Source organism: Carcharhinus amblyrhynchos, chromosome 7 (assembly GCF_965287045.1).
Source record: "Carcharhinus amblyrhynchos chromosome 7, sCarAmb.v2.hapA, whole genome shotgun sequence".
NCBI lineage: Eukaryota > Metazoa > Chordata > Chondrichthyes > Carcharhiniformes > Carcharhinidae > Carcharhinus > Carcharhinus amblyrhynchos.
This window is the reverse complement of record NC_137330.1, coordinates 1,055,442-1,081,665: the sequence shown is the minus strand read 5'-3', so window position 1 is coordinate 1,081,665 and position 26,224 is coordinate 1,055,442. Positions and strand designations below refer to the sequence as shown.

Here is a 26,224-nt window from a genome sequence, read left to right as displayed (position 1 = left end):
CGAGTCTGCTCTGCTGTTCAATTGTGACTATTTTTCTGATCCCTCATTCTCCTGCCTTTTCCCCTTAACCCCTGACCCCCTTCTTAACCAAGAACCTATCTATCTCTGTCTTAAATATCTATCTATCTCTGTCTCAATGACCCGGCCTCCACAGCTTTCTGCGGCCAAGAGTTCCACCACTCTCTGGCTGAAGAAATTCCTCCTCATCTCTGTTTTAAAGGATCGTCCCTTTATCCTGAGGTTGTGCCCCTCTGCTTCTAGTTTTTCCCACTACTGGAAACATCCTCTCCGCGTCCACTCTATCCAGGGCCTCACGGTATCCTGTAAGTTTCAATAAGATCCTACCCCCCTCCTCATCCTCCTAAACTTTAACAAGTACAGCCCCAGAGTCCCCAACCGTTGCTCATTCCACGAGCTCTTCATTCCAGGGGTCTTGCTTGTGAACCCCTGGAGCTCGTGCTGAATGGGGTAGTAGGTTCAAAGGGCAGAATGGTCTACTCCTGCTTCTGTTCCGATACGGTAAGAATGCCTTTCGATTACAGGCCCTGTCACAAACATTTGAAAGAACATAAGAACATAAGAAATAGGAGCAGGAGTAGGCCATCCAGCCCTTCGAGCCTGCCCCGCCATTCAATAAGATCATGGCTGATCTGTCGTGGCTCAGTTCCACTTTCCCGCCCTCTCCCCATAACCCTTAATCCCCTCTCTTATCAAAAACCCATCAACCCGCGTCTTAAAAATATTGAGCGAGGTAGCCTCCACCACTTCAACGGGCAGAGAATTCCAGAGATTCACCACCCTTTGAGTGAAGAAGTTCCTCCTCAACTCCGTTCTAAACCGCCCCCCCTTTATCTTGAGGCTGTGCCCCCTAGTCCTATTGTCTTTTTTGAGCGGGAAGAGTCTTTCCACCTCTATCCTATCCATCCCATTCATCATCTTATACGTCTCAATGAGATCTCCCCTCATTCTTCTAAACTCTAACGAGTACAAGCCTAGTTTATTCAGCCTCTCCTCATAGCTCAATCCCCTCAACTCCGGCATCAGCCTAGTAAACCTCCTCTGCACTCCCTCCAAGGCCAAAATATCCTTGCGCAGGTGCGGCGCCCAAAACTGCACACAGTACTCCAGCTGCGGCCTCACCAATGCCCTATACAGCTGCAGCAAGACCTCCCTACTTTTATATTCAATCCCCCTCGCTATGAAGGCCAGCAGCCCATGGAAAGGGTGATGGCTTCGGAAATGTCCCCATCGCGTGCTCAGAGGGGACGGACTCTGCCCCCACTCCCCCCCACCCACCATGCCCCTTTGCCCTCCCCGATAGCCTTTGTTTACCCACTGGAAAGACAAACAGCCGGAACATTCTGCACCGCTCGGGAACGTTTGATGTTCCTGTTTGCGAGGCCTGTAGCCAGACCGACCCCCTCCACCCCCCCACACACACACACCCCCCCCACCCCACCAAGCAGAGGTCCTGCTTTGAAACGTGACACCAGATCCCAAAGCTGGACACCAGCCACCTCGGAAGTTTGGGGGGGAGGCGGAGGGGGCAGTGGCTTCCATCTCACCCTGCCCCTCCCTCCAAAGACTAGGTAAACACCCTTTGATCCCTGTAGCGATGTTGACAGGAGAGAAACAGAAAGATTAGGAGCAGAAAGAGGCCATTCGGGCCATCTCTCCCAGTCAATATGATCACGGCTGATTGTCAAATTCAATATCCTGATCCCCCACCCCCCCCCTTCCGGTCCCTCAGTCCCCGAGAGGGGCAGGTAGTGTTGAGGAAGCCGGGGGGCTTGGGGGGGCTGCAGAAGGATTTGGACAGGTTCGGAGAGTGGGCAGAGAAACAGCAGGTGGAATACAATGGGGGAAAGGGCGAGGTCACACACTTTGGAACGAGGAATGGGGGCGTAGACTGTTTTATAAACGGGGAAAGGCGTCGGAAAGCCGACGCACAAAGGGATTGGCAGTCCTGGTTCAGGACTCCGTTAAGGTTAACGTCCAAGTGCCGTTGGTAGTTGGGAAGACGAATTCAATGTTAGCATTTCATTTCCAGAGGGCAATGATCCAAGAGGAGGGGTGGACTGCTGAGGCTCTGCTCAGACCCCCCCCTTGGAGTATTGTGAGCAGTTTCGGGACATAGTGAGAGCAATTCAGAGGGAATTCCAGGATTGTTATTGGACATCAGTCAGTCCCGTGTGGTGTAGGTACACCCACAGTGCTGTTAGGGAGGGAGTTCCAGGATTGTTATTGGACATCAGTCAGTCCCATGTGGTGTAGGTACACCCACAGTGCTGTTAGGGAGGGAGTTCCATGGTTGTTATTGGACTTCAATCAGTCCCATGTGGTGTAGGTACACCCACAGTGCTGTTAGGGAGGGAGTTCCAGGATTGTTATTGGACATCAGTCAGTCCCCGTGTGGTGTAGGTACACCCACAGTGCTGTTAGGGAGGGAGTTCCGGGATTGTTATTGGATATCAGTCAGTCCCCGTGTGGTGTAGGTACACCCACAGTGCTGTTAGGGAGGGAGTTCCGGGATTGTTATTGGACATCAGTCAGTCCCCGTGTGGTGTAGGTACACCCACAGTGCTGTTAGGGAGGGAGTTCCAGGATTTTGACCCAGTGACAGCGAAGGAACGGCCGATATATTTCCATGTCAGGATGGTGTGTGTGGGGCTCGGAGGGGGAACTTGCAGGTGGTGGTGTTCCCCATGTGTCTGCTGCCCTTGTCCTTCTAGGTGGTAGAGGTGGCGGGTTTGGAAGGTGCTGTGGAAGGAGCCTTGGTGAGTCACTGCAGTGCATCTTGTAGATGGTACACACGGCTGCCTCTGTGTGTCGGTGGTGGAGGGAGTGAATGCTTATGGAATGGGTGCCAATCATTGCCATTTGTTGGGAAAACCCATCTGGTTCACTACCACCCTGAGGGAAGGAAATCTGCTGAACTTACCCGGTCTGGCCTCCCTGTGACTCCAGATCAACGTGGCTGACTCTCAACAGCCCTCCAAGGGCAACTAGGGATGGGCAATAAATGCCGGCGATGCCTACATCCCACAAATGAATAAATATATGGTTATGCTGAACTGAGAGTAGTTAGACCTCAGCTGGAATTTTGTGTAGAGTTCTGGGTACCACACTGTAGGAAAGACGTGAACACATTGGAGAGAGAGCAAGAATGGTGCCAGGGATGAGAAATCTCGGTTACGAGGATTGATTGGAAAGGTTGGGGCTGTTCTCTTTGGAGACAAGGCGCCAAAGAGGAGATTCAATGGAGATAATCAATTTCACGGGGGGGCCAGAACAGAATAGGGAGGGAGAAACTGTTACTGCTCGAACGAGAGGTGAATGTGAGACGAGGATAAAAACGTTCTCGCCCAGCGAGTGGTCGGGCTCTGGAATGTTCCGCCCGGAGGCAGGTTCGATCGAGACATTGCAGAGGGGATTGGATGGTTGTTGGAAAAGGGGCAGGGGAATGGAACTTAGTCACACCACGTGTTTGGACAGCCGCTACGTGATGGGCCGAATGGCCTCCTTCTGCACCTGTAACAATTCTATTCAAAAATGCATCCCGTGTTCCCTACAGGGTTTGACACTCACCGAACTGGAAAACCTCCAACACCTCACTCCGGGGAGATGTGTGCAGGAGTCCCGAGCTGTTTGTTTGACACTGACATGTGTAAACGCCTTCCCTTGGGCCGTTTATCCTCGCTATGTGAGAGCTTACTGAACATTCAGACCACACAGGTACCCGGGTATCAGTGCCAGGCTCCTCCTCGTCCTCATAAAACAGGAACGCTGCCACGGGGAGGTGGGATGGTGCGGAACATCGCAGGGTCCATGACTGAGTCTCCATTAAGGGGATCAGTTCCAGGGAGGAGCCTGGCACTGTCTCCATCACACTTCCCGACAGAGCCCGACCACTCGCTGGGTGAGAACGTTTTATCCCTCGTCTCACAATCGCCTCTTTTCAATCTGTCTCGTTCTCGTTTGAGCAGGAACGGTTTCTCCCTCCCTATTCTGTTCTGCCCCCCCGTGAAATTGATCATCTCCATCGACTCTCCTCTTAGGCGTCTTGTCTCCAAGGAGAACAGTCCCAACCTCTGCATTCAGCCCCTTGAGCCTGTTACACAGGAACAGGAAGAGGCCATTCAGCCCCTTGAGTCTGACTCTCTCTGTCCATCAGCTGCCTCGTGCTCGCTCCTCAATGACCACCATCTTCTCCCCTCCACCCAGGATGCTGTCCCCTGCCTCCCTTCCTCCCTCCCTCCCCCCAGAACGCACCCGATATGCCACCCTCCCTGCCCGGCCTGGACTCCTCCCCACATCCCTGCACCTCGGCCTCTGTCCCGGGTGTTGGGTGGCGGTGAACACTGCCAGGGTACCCCCTCCTCAACCCCCACCCTGCGGAGATGACCTTCGACCCCGACACTCACCTTGGGCATCGCTGGCGGCCAGTGTCCCTGCCCCAACTGGAAGCGAACGAGGGAAAGAAAAATAACAAAACACAGAGCGTTAATTCCCAGGAAGCTGGGTCGGGATTTCCCGAAGGGGAAGAAGAAACGCAAGTGCGGTAAGCCGCGCGGAACAGTAGCCAGCGCCATGGCGCATGCGCAGAATGTTCCCGTCAGCCAGGTGGGGAGGGGGCGAGAGATCGGAAACAGAAGATCGGAGACTGAAGCGCTGCGGACAGTTCCAGGGGCCAGCCTTTGGGAAGGAACGTGAATGGTTTGGAGAGCGGCGTGGAAAAGAGGATCCTGAATGATTCCAAGGGGGACGGACAGTGAGGAATGCCAAGTAGATCAGAGACAAGAAAGCTCGAGAGGATTCGATGGAAGTTTGATTTTGATTTATTATTGGCACAGTGAAAAGTATTGTTTCTTACGTGCAATACAGGCAAAGCATACCGTTCATAGAGGAGGAAAGGAGGGAGTGCAGAATGTAGTGTTACAGTCACAGCGAGGGTGTAGGGAAAGATCAGCTCAATGCGAGGTAGGTCCATTCAAAAGTCTGACAGCAGCAGGGAAGAAGCTGTTCGTGAGTCGGTCGGTACGGGACCTCAGACTTTTGTATCTTTTTCCCGACGGACAAAGATGGAAGAGAGAATGTCCGGGGTGTGTGCGATCCTTAATTATACCGGCTGTTTTGCCAACACAGTGGGAAGCGTAGACAGAGTCAGTGGATGGGAGGTTGGTTTGGCTGATGGATTGGGGCTACATTCACCACCCTTTGGAGTTCAGGACGGTGAGTGTGGGGGTCACGAGAGGGAGACGTTGTTCCCCTGTGACGGGGATGGGTCGAGAACAGTTAAGGAGGCGGGGGACACACAATTTGAGGTGAAGGAGACAGCAGGGGTTAGCGCGGTGGGACTTGCTCACACGGCCAGTGGTTAGGGGTGCAGTAGGTGCCGCTGGAGGGTGTGGGCGAGGTCGGCTCGATCGAGTCACGGGGGAGGGGATTGTGCTGTTACCCGGAAATGGGATGGACGGCGGGGTGGTGGCAAAGGTCAAGAAACCTTGGCTCTGCCCCTTTCCATAATTACAGCCCCAATCATCAAAACTAGAGGCGGTTTCTCAGCTGCAGAGAAACACCAGCTGAGCAAAACGTGACACCCTCTTCCCCTTGGGGGGCAAGGGGTTAACCCCAGGCACCAGCCCCCCCCCCCACCCGAATCGGCAGAGCGGTGCCGATATCCTGGTCCGGGACAGCGAACCTGCCGAGACTTGCTCAATCGTTGCGGGCCACTGACCTTCTGATAACACCGAGTGAGTGGCCAGTGCAAAGTCCCAGTGAATTCTCCAGTGCCAGGGCACAGCACTGAACCTCCACCTGTTCCACTGCCAGGCTGGGGGGCAAAACACAGACTCTCTCAGATTAGAAACAGAGCCACCCAGTTTCAGTTGGACCCGAGTTACTCTGCAGTCTTTACGATCCACGTGTAGGAGTGTGAGGTGATGCATCTCAGTGGGAAGAACATGGAGAAACAACACAAAATAAGGGGTCCAATTCTTAAAGGGGGTGCAGGGAGCTGCCGGGTGTAAATGTGGATTGATCATTGAATGTGGCGGGAGAGAGCAGTCAATAAAAACAGAGAGTATTCTGGGCTGTATTAACAGGGGCACAGAGCACTAAAGGTTATGCTGAACTTACACAAAACACTAGTTAGACCTCAGCTGGAATACTGTGTACAGCTCCAGGCGCCACACTGTGGGAAAGATGTGAACACACTGGGAAGAGAGCAGGAGAGGTTGACAAGAATGGTGCCAGGGATGAGAAACTTTTTCAGTTACACAGATCGATTGGAGAGGTTGGGACTGATCTCCTTGGAGAGAAGGCGGCTAAGAGGAGAGATGATGGAGATAATCAATTTCACGGGGGGGCAGGACAGAGAGGGAGAAACTGCTCCCGATCGTAAAAAGTCGATGTTTCAAGGCAAAGTGAGGATGATGGAGAGCTTGTCCGTGTTAGTTTGTCTCTCGACGCTGCTCTGTGAATTCATCGGTGATTCCGACATCCCCTTTCAGCCCAGATTCCCGGGAGTCTCTCCGTGGCTGGATTTCAGGAAACCTCTTTGCAGCAACTTCCATTCACTTCCTGCTCTGGAGATTCACGCTCTCTGACCTTCCTTACCTGAGGAGTTCATCCCGCTCCCTTTTTCCCCTCGGGAGCAAGAAGCAAAATCCAGCCAATTAGCTTTCGGAACGTGGGGCGGAATCTTCCGGCTGGATCCTCTGGGCCCGCCAATGGACAACCACCTCAGTGTGTGATTCCTGCCAGTGTGCGGAGGAGACGAATGGGAAACCCCTAGGGGTTGGACTCGGGTCACAGATTAGGGGGAGGGTTAGTGTCAGGGGTAGGTTTATATTTAGGGTCAGTGTTAGGAGTGGGTTTACGTTTTAAGGTTCGTGTCAGTGGTAGGTTTTTGGGGGTTAGGACAGGGAGAGGGGACTTGTCCCCTTTTCTTTGTGCCCTGCCATTTTCCTTCTGGCTCACGTCCAACCCTTGTCGTTCCCCGTGACGCTTTGCCTTCTTGTCTCCTGGGCCTTTTACTCAGACATTATCACTCCTGTTAATTTTTTCTTGTGCAGGGTGGTGAATGGGGTGAGGGTACGCTCATGCGGTGGAAGGAAAAAGGGGGTGGGGGGAAACAAAGAAAAACAGGGCGATGGTCTGCTTCTGCTGTATTTTAGGTGGTGGGGTGGGAGTTTGTGTGGTTCCGGGGGTTGGGGTGGGTGTCAAGGTGGTGTGTGTGTTGGAGAGATTTTTGGGGGGTTTTGATTTGATTTAGTATTGTCACACATATTAATATTCAGTAAGTCAGGCGCTAGACAAATCCGCAATTCAATAAGATCGTGGCTGATCCGATTGCAATCTTGACCCCACATTCCCCGCTGAACCCTCGATAACCTTTCACCCCCCTCGTTAATTGAGAATCTCGCTCTGCCTTAAAAATATTAAGACTCTGTTCCCACCAGCTTTTGAGGAAGTGTGTTCCGGAAACTGGTTTATTATTGTCACATATTAACAGAGTGAAAAGTATTGTTTCTTGCGCACTATACAGACAAAGAATACTGTTCATAGAGAGGGAAAAGAGAGGGTGCAGAATGTAGTGTTACAGTCACAGCGAGGGTGTAGAGAAAGATCAACTTAATGCGAGGTAGGTCCATTCAAAAGTCTGACAGCAGCAGGGAAGAAGCTGTTCTTGAGTCGGTCGGTACGGGACCTCAGACTTTTGTGTCTTTTTCCCCGAAGGAAGAAGGTGGAAGAGAGAATGTCCGGGGTGCGTGGGGGGGTTCCTTGATTCTGCCGGCTGCTTTTCCCCGAGGCAGCGGGAAGTGTAGACAGAGTCAATGGATGGGTTTGCGTGATGGACTGGGTTACATTCACGACCCTTTTGTAGTTCCTTGCGGTCTCGGGCAGAGCAGGAGCCCAGACCGAGCTGTGATACAACCAGAAAGAATGCTTTCTATGGGGCAACTGTAAAAGTTGGAGAGAGTTGTAGCGGACATGCCAAATTTGTATCTGTTGCTGAGTCAGGCTCTGTTTTGGGGGGAGTGTGGCTGGCAGATTGGAGGGGGGGGCGGTAGTGGGAGGTGTGCTTAGGTTAGGGCTGAGATTAGGGGTCAGTGTTAGGTTTAGATTAGAATTGGGGTTGGGGATAGGATTAAGGTTTTTCACAACAATGGCACTGCGGTTATCCGAGGTTCACTGTCTGTCCCAGGCTGAGGAATTCCATTGGAATATCACTGCTTGCCGAGTCGGAATTTGATCCCATGCTCCCAGATTACCGGCTTTTGAGTTCCCACACTCGGGAAAACCCCCCCGCCCGTCTCTGCTTGCAGCCAATCCCATCGATGGAATGGGATTGTAGAAGAGTAGGAAAAGTGGGGAGGAGGCTAGAGGGGCTAGTAAACATGGAGTGTATGGGCCGAATGGCCTGTTTCTGGGCCATACATCTGATGTAACATTGCCAATGATATGTAATGAGTACCATTGGACAGTGTGTGTGGTACACTGTGTATGAGCCAGTATATCAGTTACAATTGTGTTAATATCACACCAGCAAATAAGAGATTTACCAGAACTCTGCTAAACCAAACTTAACCAGAAATTAGGATGAGGAAAATGAGGAAAAGTAGTGTTTTACTAATGTTTTCTATATTTTTCTAGTGTCCGTTATAGATTAAAAGAGAGTCTCAGAGGAAGAGACAGATTAAATGTCAGGGATATTTGGTGATGGATTACACCTCGGATACACCATCTTTATTCACAGAGACAGAGTTTTCCAGCACAGAAAGAGGCCATTCGACCCATCATGTCTGTGCTGGCCTATCTATTCTAATCCCATCATCCAGCACTGGCTGCGTAGCCGTGTATGCGATGGTGCTCATCTAAACACTCATTAATTGTTGTGAGAGTTCCCACCTCGACCACCCTTTCAGGCAGCGAGTTCCCACCACCCTCTGGGTGAGAAAAAAAATCACTCCTCAAATCCCCTCGAAATCTCTTACTCCTTACTTTAAATCTCCCCGTTATTCTCCCATTCAGCGAGGGGAAAAGTTTCTTCCTGTCTGTGTCCCTCATGATTTTGTACACCTCGCTCAGGTTCCCCTCAGCCTTCCCTGCTCTGAGGAAATCAATCCCAGTCTAACCCAGCCTGTCCCCAGCCCAGGCATCCCGTCGGAAATGGGAGACCCCTTCACGTTTAAACAGCGACTGTAGGGCCCAGGCCACGGGAGCAGCACCGGGGGAGTGTGTGGTGGGAACCGGGGGCTGCAGATTCCTGGAGGAGGCTGCAGAGATGGACAGGGGAGAGAGACTGGGAAACAAGGGGGAAAGATTCAGTAGGTGTGGGAATGCCAAGCCCGGTTTGGGAATCGCTGGGACCTCCTCACTTTAACAATGAGGGAATCGGTCGATGGTAAAGGCTGCACATCACCAGGACTGAGTCAGTTACTCAGGAGCTGTGACTCAGAGCCAGTGAGTCAGTAACAGCTGAGTGACTCCCACTGACCAGACACTGAACCGGGAGCCACCCATATAAATACTGTGGCTCCCAGAGCAGGTCAGAGGCTGGGAATCCTGCGGAGAGTAACTCACCTCCTGACTCCCCCCAAACCCTGTCCACCATCTACAAGGACACAAGTCAGGAGTGTGATGGAATACTCTCCACTTGCCTGGATGAGTGCAGCTCCCAACAACACTCGAGAAGCTCGACACCATCCAGGACAAAGCAGCCCCCGCTCGATCGACACACTAACCCCCACCTTCAACATTCACTCCCTCCACCACTGACACACAGAGGCAGCCGTGTGTACCATCTACAAGATGACTCGCCAAACCCACCAGGGTGGGGGAGAGAGGTTCAGGCGCACATTTTCATTGTGACTTTATTTAAATAAACATTTTAATTTCACATTGTCTCTACAGGGGAGACGGGGCGACGGGGAGACGGGGTTCACTCTGAGGTTAACATTTTCCCCACAGCAAGTCTCCCAAATGAAGGGAATAACGCTTCCTCACTGAGGCCTGTCTCTCAGGCTGGGGGCAGAGGGAGAGGAGCCCAGCCCAGAGGGAGAGGAGCCCAGCCCAGAGGGAAGTGGGGTTCTTGTTGCCTCACTGCTGCATCCGCTGGCTTTCCAGCTCCTCCTCATCCCGCTGTCTCTCTCCCGCTGCCCCCTCCCCGTCCCGCTGTCTCTCTCCCGCAGCCCCCTCCCCGTCCCGCTGTCTCTCTCCCGCGGCCCCCTCCCCGTCCCGCTGTCTCTCTCCCGCAGCCCCCTCCCCGTCCCGCTGTCTCTCTCCCGCAGCCCCCTCCCTGTCCCGCTGTCTCTCTCCCGCAGCCCCCTCCCCGTCCCGCTGTCTCTCTCCCGCGGCCCCCTCCCCGTCCCGCTGTCTCTCTCCCGCAGCCTCCAGCTCCCGGGATCCGGGCCCAATCCGGAACAGCACGGGGGTGTGGCCCAGGCTGGGGTTTGTGAGCTGCAGGCCCGAAATCCACTTGGCCAATGAGGCCTGGTCCCCAGAGCCAGCCTGACACATGGCGAAGATCGGACCCTCATCAACTGTGGGGTGGAGGGAGGGGAGGTGGTCAGGAGGGGGCAGGGAGTGGAGAGGGGGCAGGGGGAAGGGAAGAGAAGAGAAGGGGAGGGGGGTAAGGGGGGAATGAGGTGGAATGGGGGGGGGGGGGGTAGGTTTGAGGGGGCAGTGGAGAGAGAAGATTGCAGTTGGTTACTATTCACAAATATCACAAAATCCAGAGACAAACAATGAAGATTATAGAACATTACAGCACAGTACAGGCCATTCGGCCCGCGATGTTGCGCCGACCTGTGAAACCAATCTAAAGCCCATCTAACCTACACTATTCCAATATCATCCATATGTTTATCCAGTGACCATTTAATGTTGCCCTTAATGTTGGCGAGTCCACTACTATTGCAGGCAGGGCATTCCACGCCCTTATTACTTTGAGTCAAGAACCTACCTCTGACATCCGTCCTATAGCTATCACCCCTCAATTTGAAGCTAGCTCCCCTCATGCTAGCCATCTCCATCTGAGGGAAAAGGCTCTCACTGTCCATCCTATCTAATCCTCTGATCATCTTATATGTCTCTATTAAGTCACCTCTTAACCTTCTTCTCTCTAATGAAAATAGCCTCAAGTTCCTCAGCCATTCCTCATAAGACCTTCCCACCATACCAGGCAACATCCTGGTAAATCTCCCCTACACCCTTTCCAACGCTTCCACATCCTTCCTATTATGCAGAGACCAGAACTGTACACAATTCTCCAAGTGTGGCCACACAAGAGTTTTGTACACCTGCAACATGACCTCATGGCTCCTAAACTCAATCCCTCTACCAATAAAAGCTAATACACTGTACGCCTTCTTAATAACCCTATCAGCCTGGGTGCCAACTTTCAGGGACTTATGCACATGGACACCGAGATCTCTCTGCTCAACCACACTACCAAGTAACTTACCATTAGCTCAGTACTCTGTATTCCTGTTACTCCTTCCAAAGTGAATCACTTCACACTTTTCCGCATTAAACTCCATTTGCCACCTCTCAGCCCAGCTCTGCAGCTTATCTATGTCCCTCTGTAACCTGCAACATCCTTCCGCACTGTCCACAACTTCACCGACTTTAGTGTCATCCGCAAATTTACTAACCCATCCTTCTACGCCCTCATCCAGATCATTTATAAAAATGATAAACAGCAATGGCCCCAAAACAGATCCTTGCGGTATACCACTAGTAACTGAACTCCAGGATGAATATTTCCCATCAACCACAACCCTCTGTCTTCTATCAGCTAGCCAATTTCTGATCCAATACAGGAGATCCCCACACCAGCCCCCCCACATTCCCCCTCTGCACCCCCCAGCGCTCCCACCCGTCTGACCACCACCCCCTGTGCTCCCACCCCTCTGACACCCCCCGTGCTCCCACCCCTCTGACCACCCCCCCCCCGTGCTCCCACCCCTCTGACCACCCCCCCCCGTGCTCCCACCCCTCTGACCACCCCCCCCGTGCTCCCACCCCTCTGACACCCCCCGTGCTCCCACCCCTCTGACCCCCCTCCCCACGCTCCCACCCCTCTGACCCCCCCCTCCCCACGCTCCCACCCCTCTGACCCCCCCCTCCCCACGCTCCCACCCCTCTGACCCCCCCCTCCCCACGCTCCCACCTCTCTGACCCCCCCCCGCGCTCCCACCCCTCTGGCCCCCCTGCACGCTCCCCCTCTGCCGTCTTTTAAGAGGCTCCTTGAACCCCCCCTACTGGCCTGAGTTTTGGATGATTGGCCCTGGTCTCTCGTCACGGACTCCCCCATCCTTCCACTAACTCTCTGGGAAGAAGCTGGACCTGATCACAGGGTCTGGGGAACAGCTCAGGCAGCGGCTTGGGAAGGGGCTATTGTGGGCAAGAACAGAACGGAGTCAATGGGTTGAATGGCCGCCGCCTCTTCCCATGTATCTGTCAAGCCTGCGCACAGGTGTCAGTATAGCTCAATTCCATCTGCCACTCTCTCTCCCCACCTCCCAATCTCCCCGCGAATCCCACCATCCCCATCCCAGGGCGCCAGTGGATACCGAGGAGGGGGTGTCAGGGTTACCTTCCTCAACGTCAAGTTCATCGTCATCTCCGAGGTCACGCTCCAGGTCAAAGTTCATCTCCATGGGGTAGCCAAGGTTGCGTTCGGGGTCAACCGGCTGCCTCACCTGCCCGAGAACCAGAAAAGGGTAAAGGTCAGAAGGACTTTTGGAAATCTGCAACAACTGACCTACTCTGGACTACCATGTTTTCCCGGAGAGACCCTCGGATCCAAGGATGGGAAGCATGCCTTCAAGACCCAGACTGATACTCCCCCCCCGGTGCCAGTACTGAGGGAGTGCTGCACTGTCGGGGGTAGATGTATATACTCTAGGATTTGAGCTGGAATTGGGGGTGAGTGTGGGAGGGAAGGGAGTTCTTGATGTCTAACCCTGTGTGGGACCCTTGCATTGGAGGCAGTCCAGAGAAGGTTCACTCGGTCGATCCCGGGTAGGGAGGGATTTCCTTATGAGGAGAGGTTGAGTAGGTTGGGTTTGTACTCACTGGAGTTTCACAGAATGACAGGAGACCTTAATGAGGCGTATCGGATTCTCGAGGGGGTGGGTGACAGGGTCGATGCTGAGAGGCTGTTTCCCCCTGTGGGAGAGTCTGGGACCAGGAGGCAGAATCTCAGAGTGAGGGGGAGGGGGGGGTCACCCATTGGAGACAGAGATTGGGGGGGGTCACCCATTGGAGACAGAGATTGGGGGGGGGGGGGGGTCACCCATTGGAGACAGAGATTGGGGGGGGGGGGGGTCACCCATTGGAGACAGAGATTGGGGGGGGGGGTCACCCATTGGAGACAGAGATTGGGGGGGGGGGTCACCCATTGGAGACAGAGATTGGGGAGGAATTTCTTCCCTCAGAGCGGAGTGAATCTGTGGAATTCTTTCCCGCAGAGGGCTGGAGAGCCTGGGGGGGATGGGGAGTGGGATGGGGGTTAGGTATGTTTGAGGCTGAGACAGACAGATTGTTAACCAGTGAGGGAATCCAGGGGATAGGGTGGGAAAGCGGGAGCGGAGGATTAACACATCAGATCACTCACAATCTCATTGAATGGCAGAGCAGACTCGATGGGCCGAATGGCCTATTTCCGCTCCTACACGTAACGGCCTCCAAAACATGAATGAATTGGTCACAGCTATATTGCTTTAAAGGGATATGACTTGAATATAATTGGTTACTTGACCCATTAGCTTCATTTGTACTCGAAATGAGGGGATGGGTGGGACACTGGGTTGGAGAGGGGGGGCCCGGGACTGGACAGTAATATAACGAGGGGATGGGTGGGACACTGGGTTGGAGAGGGGATGGGTGGGACACTGGGCTGGAGAGGGGGGGCCCGGGACTGGACAGTAATATAACGAGGGGATGGGTGGGACACTGGGTTGGAGAGGGGATGGGTGGGACACTGGGTTGGAGAGGGGATGGGTGGGACACTGGGCTGGAGAGGGAGGGCCCAGGACTGGACAGTAACCTCCCTCTCCGCAAAGAACAGTCCTTCTTGTTGGTGAATTTGCCAACCGGGTTGAACTTGAGGAGCAGAGACGGAGGAGGGTGGGGTCCACTCACCTTGGGTCGGGGGTCGCTGCGGAGAATGTAGTAATGCACGCACTTCCGTCGGAGCCAGAGGGGGAAGGGACCCTCAACAAAAACGGGATACTGGCAATCGTGTCGGGCGAGGAGGTCTCGCTGATCGGGGCTCTGAATCCCTAGGAGGGGGAAACGGAGACAGGGAGAGGAGGTGAGTTCACGCACGGTGTCTATACCTGTGCCACGCTGCCCGTCGCTCCGGGTCAATCACTCTGCCTCGCGCACTGATCTATCATAGAAGGCCATTCGGTCCATCGAGTCTGCAACAACAACAATCCCACCAAGGCCCTATCTCACCCATAACCCCACATATTTACCCCGCTAATCCCCCTGACACTAAGGGGCAATTTAGCATGGTCAATCCACCTAACCTGCACATCTTTGGACCGTGGGAGGAAACTGGAGGACCCAGAGGAAACCCACGCAGACACAGGGAGAATGTGCAGATTCTGCACAGACAGTGACCCAAGCTGGGAATCGAACCCAGGTCCCTGGCGCTGTGAGGCAGCAGTGCTAACCCCACTGTGCCACCCTGCATTCTAGTTGAAGACCGCGTGCCTGTCTTCTCCCACTTATCTACCTCTCCTCCTGATCTCCTGAAATGGGCCATCCCTTACTTTCAAACAGTGACCACCCCCCACCCCATTCCAGATGTGGTCTCACCAACGCCCTATACAACTGAAACAAAACCTCCCTGCTTCAGTCATTAAGCCCTCACATTAAACAATACCATTCTATTAGCATTCTGAATTACTTGCTGTATCCGTATGGGAGTTTTTCTGTGATTCATGCACTAGGACGCCCAGATCCCTCTACACCTCAGGGCTCTGGAATCTCTCACCATTAAGATAATGAGTGTTTTTGTTATTCTTTATTCTTCCAAATCCCTCTATGCTGCAGCTTTCTGCAGTCTCTCTCCATTTAAATAATATTCAGCTCCTTTATTCTTCCGACCAAAGTGCATGACCTCACATTTCCCTATATCGTACTCCACCTACCAGGGTTTTACCCACTCACTTAACTGTTTACATACTTTAGCCTCTGTACCTTCCCTTCACATTTTACTGTCCTAACCATCTATATCCCTTTGATTTATTATGGTCATATGTATTAACATACAGTAAAAAGTATTGTTTTTTGCGCACTATACAAAGCATACCATTCATAGAGAAGGAAAGGAGAGGGTGCAGAATGTAGTGTTACAGTCATAGCTGGGGCATAGAGAAAGATCAGCTTAATGCGAGGTAGGTCCATTCAAAAGTCTGACAGCAGCAGGGAAGAAGCTGTTCTTGAGTCGGTCGGTACGGGACCTCAGACTTTTGTATCTTTTTCCCGATGGAAGAGAGAATGTCCGGGGTGTGTGGGGTCCTTAATTATGCTGGCTGCTTTGTTGAGGCAATGAGAAGTGTGGACAGAGTCAATGGATGGGAGGCTGGTTTGCGTGATGGGATTGGGCTACATTCACAACCTTTTGTGTTTCCTTGCGGTCTTGGGCAGAGCAGGAGCCCAGACCGAGCTGTGATACAACCAGAAAGAATGCTTTCTATGGGGCATCTGTAAAAGTTGGTGAGAATCGTAGCGGACATGCCAAATCCTTATGAACAAACAACGACCAGACAGAGTGCAGGAATGAGAGTCTGGTGAACTGGTGCGGTGACAATAATCCCTCCCTCAATGTCAACAAAACGAAGGAGATTGTCATCAACTTCAGGAAGCGTAGAGGAGAACATACCCCAGTCTACATCAACAGGGACAAAGTAGAAAGGATCGAGAGCTTCAAGTTTTTCGGTGTCCAGGTCACCAACAACCTGTCCTGGTCCCCCCGTGCTGACAATATAGTTAAGAAAGCCCCACCAACACCTCTACTTTCTCAGAAAACTCAAGAAATTTGGCACGTTAGCTACAACGCACCCTGGATATTCTCTATTCCATCGGGAAAAAGATACAAAAATCTGAGGTCACGTACCAACCGACTTGAGAATAGGTTCTTCCCCGCTGCCATCAGACCCACCTCGTACTAAGCTGATCTTTCTCCACGCCCTAGCTATGACTGTAACACTACATTCTGCACCCTCTCCTTTCCTTCTCCGTGAACAGTATGCTTTGTCTGTACAGCGCGCAAGAAGCAATGCTTTTCACTGTGTGCTAATGCATGTGACAATAATAAATCAAATCAACGCGCACAAGTACAGGGACTGGTCCACCCTGCCGACATTCAGAATAAACCACCTCGGACTGGCGTCACCACTGAGTGTCAGTGACCGCGAGATACAAATCGGCCATCACTCCCCACGAGGACTGCCCCCCCACCCACCCCACCTCAGTCTGTAAGGCTCCAAGAGAGACGTTAAGTGCTCACCTACGATATGAGGCAGGTGGATCTTGCGGCCGTCTGCTCCCAGGTACAAGTGAGGCTCCTGCAAATGAACACCAGGTTTCCGCTGTGTTAGACTGAGGTGACGGGGACACTGGGGCTCAAATCGCAGAGAGGAGCCGTGAGGGGTGTGGGGAGGCGAAAACCAGATCAGGTAGGGGCTCCCAGGGAACGCTGGGTCAAACCTGGGGGTCCCAGGACAGCCCACCTCCCCCCCCTTCACCTTCCAGCTGCACACCCAATAAACCCATCTCCCTCCTACCCTACTCACACACCTCAGGGTGCAGACCCTCTCCACAAGCGCCCCACACCCCCTTCCCCAAGAGTGTGTCCCAGGCCCCCACCCCCTTCCCCTAGAGTGTCCCGGGTCCACCACCCCCTTCCCCAAGAGTGTCCCGGGTCCACCACCCCCTTCCCCAAGAGTGTCCCAGGCCCCCACCCCCTTCCCCAAGAGTGTCCCGGGTCCACCACCCCCTTCCCCAAGAGTGTCCCGGGTCCACCACCCCCTTCCCCAAGAGTGTCCCGGGTCCACCACCCCCTTCCCCAAGAGTGTGTCCCGGGCCCCCACCCCCTTCCCCAAGAGTGTCCCGGGTCCACCACCCCCTTCCCCAAGAGTGTGTCCCGGGCCCCCACCCCCTTCCCCAAGAGTGTGTCCCGGGCCCCCACCCCCTTCCCCAAGAGTGTGTCCCGGGCCCCCACCCCCTTCCCCAAGAGTGTGTCCCGGGCCCCCACCCCCTTCCCCAAGAGTGTCCCGGGCCCCCACCCCCTTCCCCAAGAGTGTGTCCCGGGTCCACCACCCCCTTCCCCAAGAGTGTCCCGGGTCCACCACCCCCTTCCCCAAGAGTGTGTCCCGGGCCCCCACCCCCTTCCCCAAGAGTGTGTCCCGGGCCCCCACCCCCTTCCCCAAGAGTGTCCCGGGCCCCCACCCCCTTCCCCAAGAGTGTGTCCCGGGCCCCCACCCCCTCCCCCAAGAGTGTGTCCCGGGCCCCCACCCCCTCCCCCAAGAGTGTCCCGGGCCCCCACCCCCTCCCCCAAGAGTGTCCCGGGCCCCCACCCCCTTCCCCAAGAGTGTGTCCCGGGTCCCCACCCCCTTCCCCAAGAGTGTGTCCCGGGCCCCCACCCCCTCCCCCAAGAGTGTGTCCCGGGCCCCCACCCCCTCCCCCAAGAGTGTCCCGGGCCCCCACCCCCTCCCCCAAGAGTGTCCCATGACCCCCCCTCCAGGAGTATCCCTGCGCTCCCCCCTCACCCCCCCCAAGTCCCGGGGGTGGAGCTCACCTGGTAGACGGTGACCTGGCTGCTGAGGTCACCAGCAATGCGCTGCAGACTGAGGTGGGCGAGTGCCAGGGGGTCGGAGGGCAGGGGTTCCGGCACTGGGTAAGGGTTGGCATGTTTGAAGCGGGGGAACCAGTACAGGAGGCGCTGGAACTTCCTCATGGGATGGCTCTTCGCTCCGAAGATTTGCACCAACAGAGCTTCGGTCTCCCTGTCGGGCAGGATCCCTGCAGGAAGGAACCAGCACGTTACCATCCACCCACATCAACACCCCCACCCCCAGCCCCACACCCCCACCCCCGGCCCCGCACCCCCACCCCCGGCCCCGCACCCCCACTCCCAGCCCCACACCCCCACCCCCAGCCCCACACCCCCACCCCCAGCCCCACACCCCCCCACCCCCAGCCCCACACCCCCCCACCCCCAGCCCCACACCCCCACTCCCGTCCCCACACCCCCCCACCCCCAGCCCCACACCCCCCCACCCCCAGCCCCACACCCCCCCACCCCCAGCCCCACACCCCCCCACCCCCAGCCCCACATCCCAACCCCCGGCCCCACACCCCCCCACCCCCAGCCCCACATCCCAACCCCCGGCCCCGCACCCCCACCCCCAGCCCCGCACCCCCACCCCCGTCCCCGCATCCCAACCCCCGGCCCCGCACCCCAACCCCCGGCCCCGCACCCCAACCCCCGGCCCCGCACCCCCACCCCCGGCCCCGCACCCCCACCCCCGGCCCCCCACCCCCACCCCCGGCCCCGCATCCCAACCCCCGGCCCCCCACCCCCACCCCCGGCCCCGCATCCCCAACCCCCGGCCCCGCACCCCCCACCCCCGGCCCCGCACCCCCAACCCCCGGCCCCGCACCCCCAACCCCCGGCCCCGCACCCCCACCCCCGGCCCCGCACCCCAACCCCCGGCCCCCCACCCCCACCCCCGGCCCCGCATCCCAACCCCCGGCCCCGCATCCCAACCCCCGGCCCCCCACCCCCACCCCCGGCCCCGCATCCCAACCCCCGGCCCCCCACCCCCACCCCCGGCCCCGCATCCCAACCCCCGTCTCCGCACCCCCACCCCCAGCCCCGCACCCCAACCCCCGGCCCCGCATCCCAACCCCCGGCCCCGCATCCCAACCCCCGTCCCCGCATCCCAACCCCCGGCCCCGCATCCCAACCCCCGGCCCCGCATCCCAACCCCCGGCCCCGCATCCCCAACCCCCGTCCCCGCATCCCAACCTCCGTCCCCGCATCCCAACCCCCGGCCCCGCATCCCAACCCCCGGCCCCGCATCCCAACCCCCGGCCCCGCATCCCAACCCCCGGCCCCGCCAGCCCAACCCCCGGCCCCGCATCCCAACCCCCGGCCCCGCATCCCAACCCCCGGCCCCGCATCCCAACCCCCGGCCCCGCATCCCAACCCCCGGCCCCGCATCCCAACCCCCGGCCCCGCATCCCAACCCCCGGCCCCGCATCCCAACCCCCGGCCCCGCATCCCAACCCCCGGCCCCGCATCCCAACCCCCGTCCCCGCATCCCAACCTCCGTCCCCGCCAGCCCCACATCCCAACCTCCGTCCCCGCCAGCCCCACATCCCAACCTCCATCCCCGCCAGCCCCACATCCCAACCTTGCCCCTCCCAAACTCTGCTGCCCCCATGTCCCAATTCCCTCCCTATCTACGTAGCCTCTTCCAGGCCCGACAATGCCAATCCACTCTTAGGGTCCACTGGGATTGTGTACAGTGGGACTGAATGGGAAGGGGTTTGGGTACCTTGAGAGTGTGTAGAGTGGGAATGAACAGGAAGGGGTTTGATACTGGAATTGTGTAGAGTGGGAGTGAACGGGAAGGGGATTGGGATTGTGTACAGTGGGACTGTATGGGAAAGGGTTTGGGATTGGGATTGTGTACAGTGGGAGTGAACGGGAAGGGGATTGGGATTGTATAGAGTGGGACTGTATGGGAAGGGGTTTGGGATTGTGTAGAGTGGGACTGTATGGGAAGGGGTTTGGGATTGTGTACAGTGGGACTGTATGGGAAGAGGTTTGGGATTGGGATTGGGATTGTGTAGAGTGGGACTGTATGGGAAGGGGTTTGGGATTGGGATTGTGTAGAGTGGGACTGAACGGGAGTGGGGAGTTTCACTCACCGTAGTTCTCCATCTGCTCCAGGACCTGGACCGCACATTCCTGCTGCCGGGGGAAGTGGTTAAACATTCGCTGGATGTAATTCCGGGGGACAAACACTTCCTTGGGGAAGACATCGAGAAGCTTGTTGTAGATGGAGAGCTCTCTTTCCACCCCAAACTCCGGCATCTTCCGCAGTGCCATGTAGATGAACTCCACGTGCCCGCGACGGCGAATGTCCCGCTTACAGAAGGCGCGCAGCACGCGCTCATAGGTCTCGCGTGTCCGCGACTGGCATCGGGCCTCCTCAAAGAGATCCTCGTACGTCACCAGCGTGTGCTCACCATCCCTATTATCGCACTTCGAATCCGGCAGTGTGGGGGAGGGGCTGGGGGGACCCTTTGCCAGCGGAGCACATGTGTGGAACCCCTCTGTTCTCTCGGGGGGCAGCTGGGTATACAGGGACTGGAACAGAATAAACATCATCAACAGTGAATGCTGGAATCATAAACATCACTGTCACAGCACGGGGTTAGATACAGAGTAAAGCTCCCTCTACACTGTCCCCCATCAAACACTCCCAGGACAGCTACAGCACGGGGTTAGATACAGAGTAAAGCTCCCTCTACACTGTCCCCATCAAACACTCCCAGGACAGGTACAGCACGGGGTTAGATACAGAGTAAAGCTCCCTCTACACTGTCCCCATCAAACACTCCCAGGATAGGTACAGCACGGGGTTAGATACAGAGTAAAGCTCCCTCTACACTGTCCCCCCATCAAACACTCCCAGGACAGGTACAGCACAGGGTTAGATACAGAGTAAAGCTCCCTCTACACTGTCCCCCCATCAAACACTCCCAGGACAGGTACAGCACGGGGTTAGATACAGAGTAAAACTCCCTCTACCTACCTTCCATCCACTGACACTCCTGCTGGGTTTGAGTGGGGGAGTCGGGCTCTTTCGGGAAATCGAGCCACGTGGACCCAGGGCCAGCGCACACCGTCTGACACAGCTCATTCTGTCAACACCACGGGTCTAGGAGAGAGGAGAGAGGACCAAGAGAGGGGAAGCAGTCAGGACAATTCATGCAGGCAGCAGAGAAATCCACCCAAGGCAGCGAGGGGCAGTGGTGGCAGTCCAGGGGGCAGAGCTTGTGGGTGAGAAGGTGGAGCCTAACCCTGCGCAATTCCACCCCTCGCTTTGGCGTACCCTCGATTCAACCTGCCTCCACCACACACACTCGAGAACAGTGCAAACTCCTGCAAGGTCATCAGTCAATCCTCCAAACTAGCCCGGCTCTCACACCCGCCCATACAAATCATTTTCATTTCCCCCCTCCAGGAACAGCAAGAGGCCATTCAGCCCCTCGAACCTGCTCCATCCATTCAATGGGATCATGGCGGATCTCACTTTTCTCACATTCACCTTCCTGCCCTTTCCCTGTGACCCTCAGTTCCCTGACTGATCAAAAATCTATCCATCTCAGCCTTAAAAAATTCATTTATTAGTGTCACAAGTAGGCTTACATTAACACTGCAATGAAGTTACTATGAAAATCCCCTAGTCACCACACTCGGGCGCTTGTTCGGGTACACCAAGGGAGAGTTTAGCATGGCCAATGCACCTAACCAGCACATCTTTCAGACTGTGGGAGGAAATTGGAGCACCCGGAGGAAACCCACGCAGAAACGGGGAGAATGTGCAGACTCCACACAGACAGTGACCCGAGCTGGGAGTCGAACCCAGGTCCCTGGCGCTGAGAGGCAGCAGTGCTAACCACTGTGCAACCGTGCCACCCATACACAAGGACTCTGACCCCACAGCTCTATGTGGGAAGGAAATCCAAAGGCTCACAACCCTCAGAGAGAAGAAATCCACACTTCAGTCTTAAACGGAAGCCCCTTTATTCTGAGGCTATGTCCTCTGGTCCCAGACTCTCCTATGCGGGGAAACATCTCCCAGTATTTGCCCTGTCAAGCCCTTTAGTAATCCTATATATTTCAATGAGATCATCTTTCATTCTTCTAAACTCCAGTGAGTACAGTCCCAACCCCTTTACTTCATAAAACATCCCTCCACCCTGGGGATCATCCTCATGAACCTTCTTTGAAATAATATCTTTCCTTAAATAAGGGATCAAAACTGCTCAAAGTTCTCCTGATGTGGTCTCACCAGTACCTTGTACAGTTGCAGCAAGACTTCCCTCCCCTTTTACTCCAACCCCCTTGAAACTGGATACGTGAGTAGATAAATAAATATTGTTTATCATTTGACATTATATGTAAACAATATACCCCTGTAAACTAATTGCTTTTAACCTTAATTTTATACAAATCAAATTAAACCAACTTTTCCAATTGATTGATCAGTTGTTATTACATATCAGTAAATATAATATCTCCAATTTGCTGAGGACACAAAGATAGGACAGTAAGACGTGAAGAGGACGTACAGAGGTTACAAAGGGAGGTTAAGTTAAATGGGTAACAGTTCTGACAAACGGAGTACAATGTGGGTGAGTGTGAAATCGTCTACGAGAAGGGAATACGCTGGAAAATTTGTACCAGGTCCGGCAGCATCTGTACGGAGAAAAGAGAGCTGACGTTTCGAGTCCAGATGACCCTTTGTCAAAGCTAAAATTGTCCACATTGTGCATCTGTTCTAAAGGGTGAGGGATTGCAGGGTCATAGAGGTGTATAGCGTGGAAACAGGCCCTTCAGCCCAACTTGTCCATGCTGCCCTTTTGTTTTAGAAACGATCGTGCTAATCCCAATTGCCTGCATTTGGCCCATATCCCTCTATACCCATCTTATCCATTGTAACTGTCTAAATGCTTTCTAAAAGACAAAATTGTACCTGCCTCTACAACTGCCTCTGGCAGCTTGTTCCAGACACTCACCATCCTCTGTGTGAAAAATGTTGCCCCTCTAGACCCCTGTGTATCTCTCCCTTCTCATCTTAAACCTATGCCCTCTAGTTTTAGACTCCCCTACCTTTGGGGAAAAGATATTGACTATCTAGCTGATCTGTGCCCCTCATTATTTTATAGACCTCTATAAGATCACCCCTCAGCCTCCTACGCTCCAGAGAAAAAAGTCCCAGTCTATCCAGCCTCTCCTTATAACTCAGTCCATCAAGTCCTGGCAGCATCCTAGTAAATCTTTTCTGCACTCTTTCTAGTTTAATAATATCCTTTCTATAATAGGGTAACCAGAACTGTACACAGTATTCCAAGTGTGGCTTTATCAATGTCTTGTACAACTTCAACAAGACATCCCAACTCCTGTACTCGATGTTCTGACCAATGAAACCAAGCATGCCGAATGCCTTCTTCACCACTCTGTCCACCTGTGACTCCATTTCAAGGAACTATGAACACGTACCCCTCGATCTCTTTGTTCTGTAACTCTCCCCAATGCCCTACCATTAACTCAGTAAGTCCTGCCCTGGTCCAGTCTCCCAAAATGTATCACCTCACATTTATCTAAATTAAACTCTATCTGCCATTCGTCAACCCACTGGCCCAATTGCCAATTTTGTATCCATTTAGATACCTCACCCTGGATCCCATGAGATTTAACCTTACGCAACAAGCTACCATGTGGTACCTTGTAAAACACCTTGCTAAAATCCATGTAGACAACATCAACTGCACTGCCCTCATCTACCTTCTTGGTTACCCCTTCAAAAAACTCAAATTTGTGAGACATTATTTTCCACTCACAAAACCACGCTGACTGTCTCTAATCAGTCCTTGTGTCTCTAAATGTCTGTAGATCCTGTCTCTCAAAATACCTTGTAACAACTTACCCACTTACAGATGTGAGGTTCAGTGGCCTGTAGTTCCCAGGCTTTCCCTGCAGCCCTTCTTAAACAAAGGCACAACATTTGCCACCCTCCAATCTTCAGGCATCTCATCTATGGTGTTGATGATCCAAATATTTCTGCTAAGGGGACCCGCAATATCCTCCCAAGTCTCCCACAACATCCTGGGGTACACTTCATCGGGTCCTGGGGATTTATCTACCCTGATGCACTTTTAAGACTTCAAGCACCTCCTGCTCCGTTATACATGCACTCTTCAAGACATCACTATACATTTCCCCAAGTTCCCTAACATCTGGAGCTCTGAGGTGCAGAGGGATCTGGGAGTCCTAGTGCATGAATCACAAAAGACTGGTGTGCGGTTACAGCAAGTAATTCAGAAAACTAATAAAATGTTATTGTTTATTGTGAGGGGAATTGATTAAAGAAGCAGGGAGGCGATACCTCAGCTATATGGAATGTTGTGTGACCACATCTGGAGTACTGTGGACAATGTAGGTCTCCTTACTTAAGTAAAGGTGTCGTAACAGTTCAGAGAAGGTTTACTAGACTAACCCCAGGAATGGGCAGGTTGTCTGATGAGGAAAGGTTGGGAGAGGCTGGGCTTGTATTCGCTGGAGTTTAGAAGAGTAAGAGGCGACTCAATCCAAACCTTTCAGATCCTGAGGGGGGTTTCAACAGGGTGCGTGTAGAGAGGATGTTTCCTCCCGTGGGAGAATCTAGAACTGGGGCTGAAAGGTTTTCAGAGGTCAGCGGGAACGTGGGGACGAGGTAACAATCAGATCAGCCACAATCTTATTGAATTACAAAGCTGTCTCGAGGGTGGCCTACGTCTACTCCGAATTTGCATATTCATATCTGTTTTCTTATATGTATAAAAATCAGTGTATAAAGATAAATATTATGTTTTACTCTGTATACAATATAAATCTAACTGTGTTATCATGACACATAAATATAAATAATGCTACCAATATCAGAATAAATGTCTGTGAATATTATGAAATGTGTTTTAATCCCTATTTATCTTGGTGTGTGTTAATATAAAACTATATTGAAGGTAAATGTGTTTTACTCCCCATTCTGTTCCAGGTTAATTTAAACTATTAAAATCTAACATTCTCCCCCAGTTAACCCACATTCCCTATTTTAACCCTCACTCCCTGTCCCTGTCTGCCCCCCATTGCCCCCAGTTAACCCACATTCCCTATTTTACCCTCACTCCCTGTCCCTGTCTGCCCCCCATTGCCCCCAGTTAACCCACATTCCCTATTTTAACCCTCACTCCCTGTCCCTGTCTCCCCCCCATTGCCCCCAGTTAACCCACATTCCCTATTTTACCCTCACTCCCTGTCCCTGTCTCCCCCCATTGCCCCCAGTTAACCCACATTCCCTATTTTACCCTCACTCCCTGTCCCTGTCTCCCCCCATTGCCCCCAGTTAACCCACATTCCCTATTTTAACCCTCACTCCCTGTCCCTATCTCTGTCTGTCCCCCATTGATGTGGAGATGCCGGTGTTGGACTGGGATAAACACAGTAAGAAAAGTCTCACAACACCAGGTTAAAGTCCAACAGGTTTAGGTTAACCCACATTCCCTATTTTAACCCTCTCTCTGTCTGTCTGCCCCCAGTTAACCCACATTCCTTATTCTAACCTCTCACCTTCTCCCTCCTTCCTCATGGGCGCCGCCATCTTGTGTGCACCGCTCTTCTTCCCTCCCCCCTGCCGCCGGGGCGCCGCCTTTTGATTCCGCTCAGACAACTGGGCCCCAGGAAACTTTGATAAAGTGAATGTTACTGTTATAGAGTTAATTGTACTTTTATAAAGTGAATGTTATAAATGTAATATTACCGTTATAAAATGAATTATACTTTTATAAAGTGAACATTGTTATAAAGCTAATATTACTGTTATAAAGTGAATACTGATGTTATAAAGTTAATGTTACTGTCACACAGTTAGTTACTGCATTAAGGTCAATTGTCCCTCTATAAGAAGGAAGATGATTGTGATGGTTGGATTTCAGTTATTTTAGCTCCAGGACATCACTGCATGTGGATATTCAGTGAGACACAGTGGTTAACACTGCTGCGTCACATCGCCAGGGAACCGGATTTGATTCCCAGCCTCAGGTCACTGTTTGTGTGAAGTTTGCACATTCTCTCTGGGTGCTCCGGTTTCCTCCGGCACTTCAAAGATGTGCAGGTTCGGTGGATTGGCCACGTCAGGCTTTGACAAAGGGTTGGCTGGATTCGAACCATCAGCTCTTTTCTCTCCTTACAGATGCTGCCAGACCTGTTGAGATTTTCTCTTTTGGCCCATAATGTCAGGCGGACTAGCTAGGGTAAATGCATGGGGTTATGGGGATAGGGCCTGGGTGGGATTGTGATTGGTGCAGTCTCGATGGGCCGAATGACCTCCTTCTGCACTGAAGGAGTCTATGAGACCTT

At 53.8% G+C, this 26,224-nt stretch overlaps 2 protein-coding genes across 2 annotated transcripts in view; both read right to left on the bottom strand.

Annotated features, from left to right (window-relative positions):
- LOC145345296 (scavenger receptor cysteine-rich domain-containing protein DMBT1-like) overlaps positions 1-6,631 on the bottom strand; it is a 376,233-nt gene extending 369,602 nt beyond the window's left edge. Inside the window, exons 1-2 of the mRNA XM_080193113.1 lie at positions 6,619-6,631; positions 4,425-4,460 (exon numbers count right to left, since the gene is read on the bottom strand). Coding sequence (XP_080049239.1) covers positions 4,425-4,460; positions 6,619-6,631 — 49 coding nt within the window. The remainder of the gene's footprint in view (positions 1-4,424; positions 4,461-6,618) is intronic.
- A 2,504-nt stretch (positions 6,632-9,135) lies between these two features.
- ecsit (ECSIT signaling integrator) lies at positions 9,136-25,500 on the bottom strand. Its single transcript, XM_080193112.1, has 9 exons — positions 25,436-25,500; positions 20,856-20,981; positions 19,966-20,407; positions 17,825-18,048; positions 16,535-16,592; positions 14,155-14,294; positions 12,605-12,710; positions 10,313-10,547; positions 9,136-9,307 (listed from the first exon to the last, which is right to left on the bottom strand). The coding sequence occupies exons 2-9, from the start codon at positions 20,961-20,963 to the stop codon at positions 9,136-9,138; spliced, it is 1,485 nt and encodes a 494-aa protein (XP_080049238.1). The 5' UTR covers positions 20,964-20,981; positions 25,436-25,500.
- Positions 25,501-26,224: the final 724 nt, after the last annotated feature.

What these genes read in the sequence shown, in the direction of transcription:
- ecsit (XM_080193112.1), bottom strand. Translation starts at nt 20,963, where the DNA reads ATGAGCTGTGTCAGACGGTGTGCGCTGGCCCTGGGTCCACGTGGCTCG. An exon ending in GCCAGGTCACCGTCTACCAG is followed by an intron (nt 16,593 to 17,824) that starts GTGAGCTCCACC and finishes GTTCATTTGCAG; the next exon opens with GAGCCTCACTTGTACCTGGG. An exon ending in GGGGCTGCGGGAGAGAGACA is followed by an intron (nt 9,308 to 10,312) that starts GCGGGACAGGGA and finishes CTTGTTTCCCAG; the next exon opens with TCTCTCTCCCCTGTCCATCT.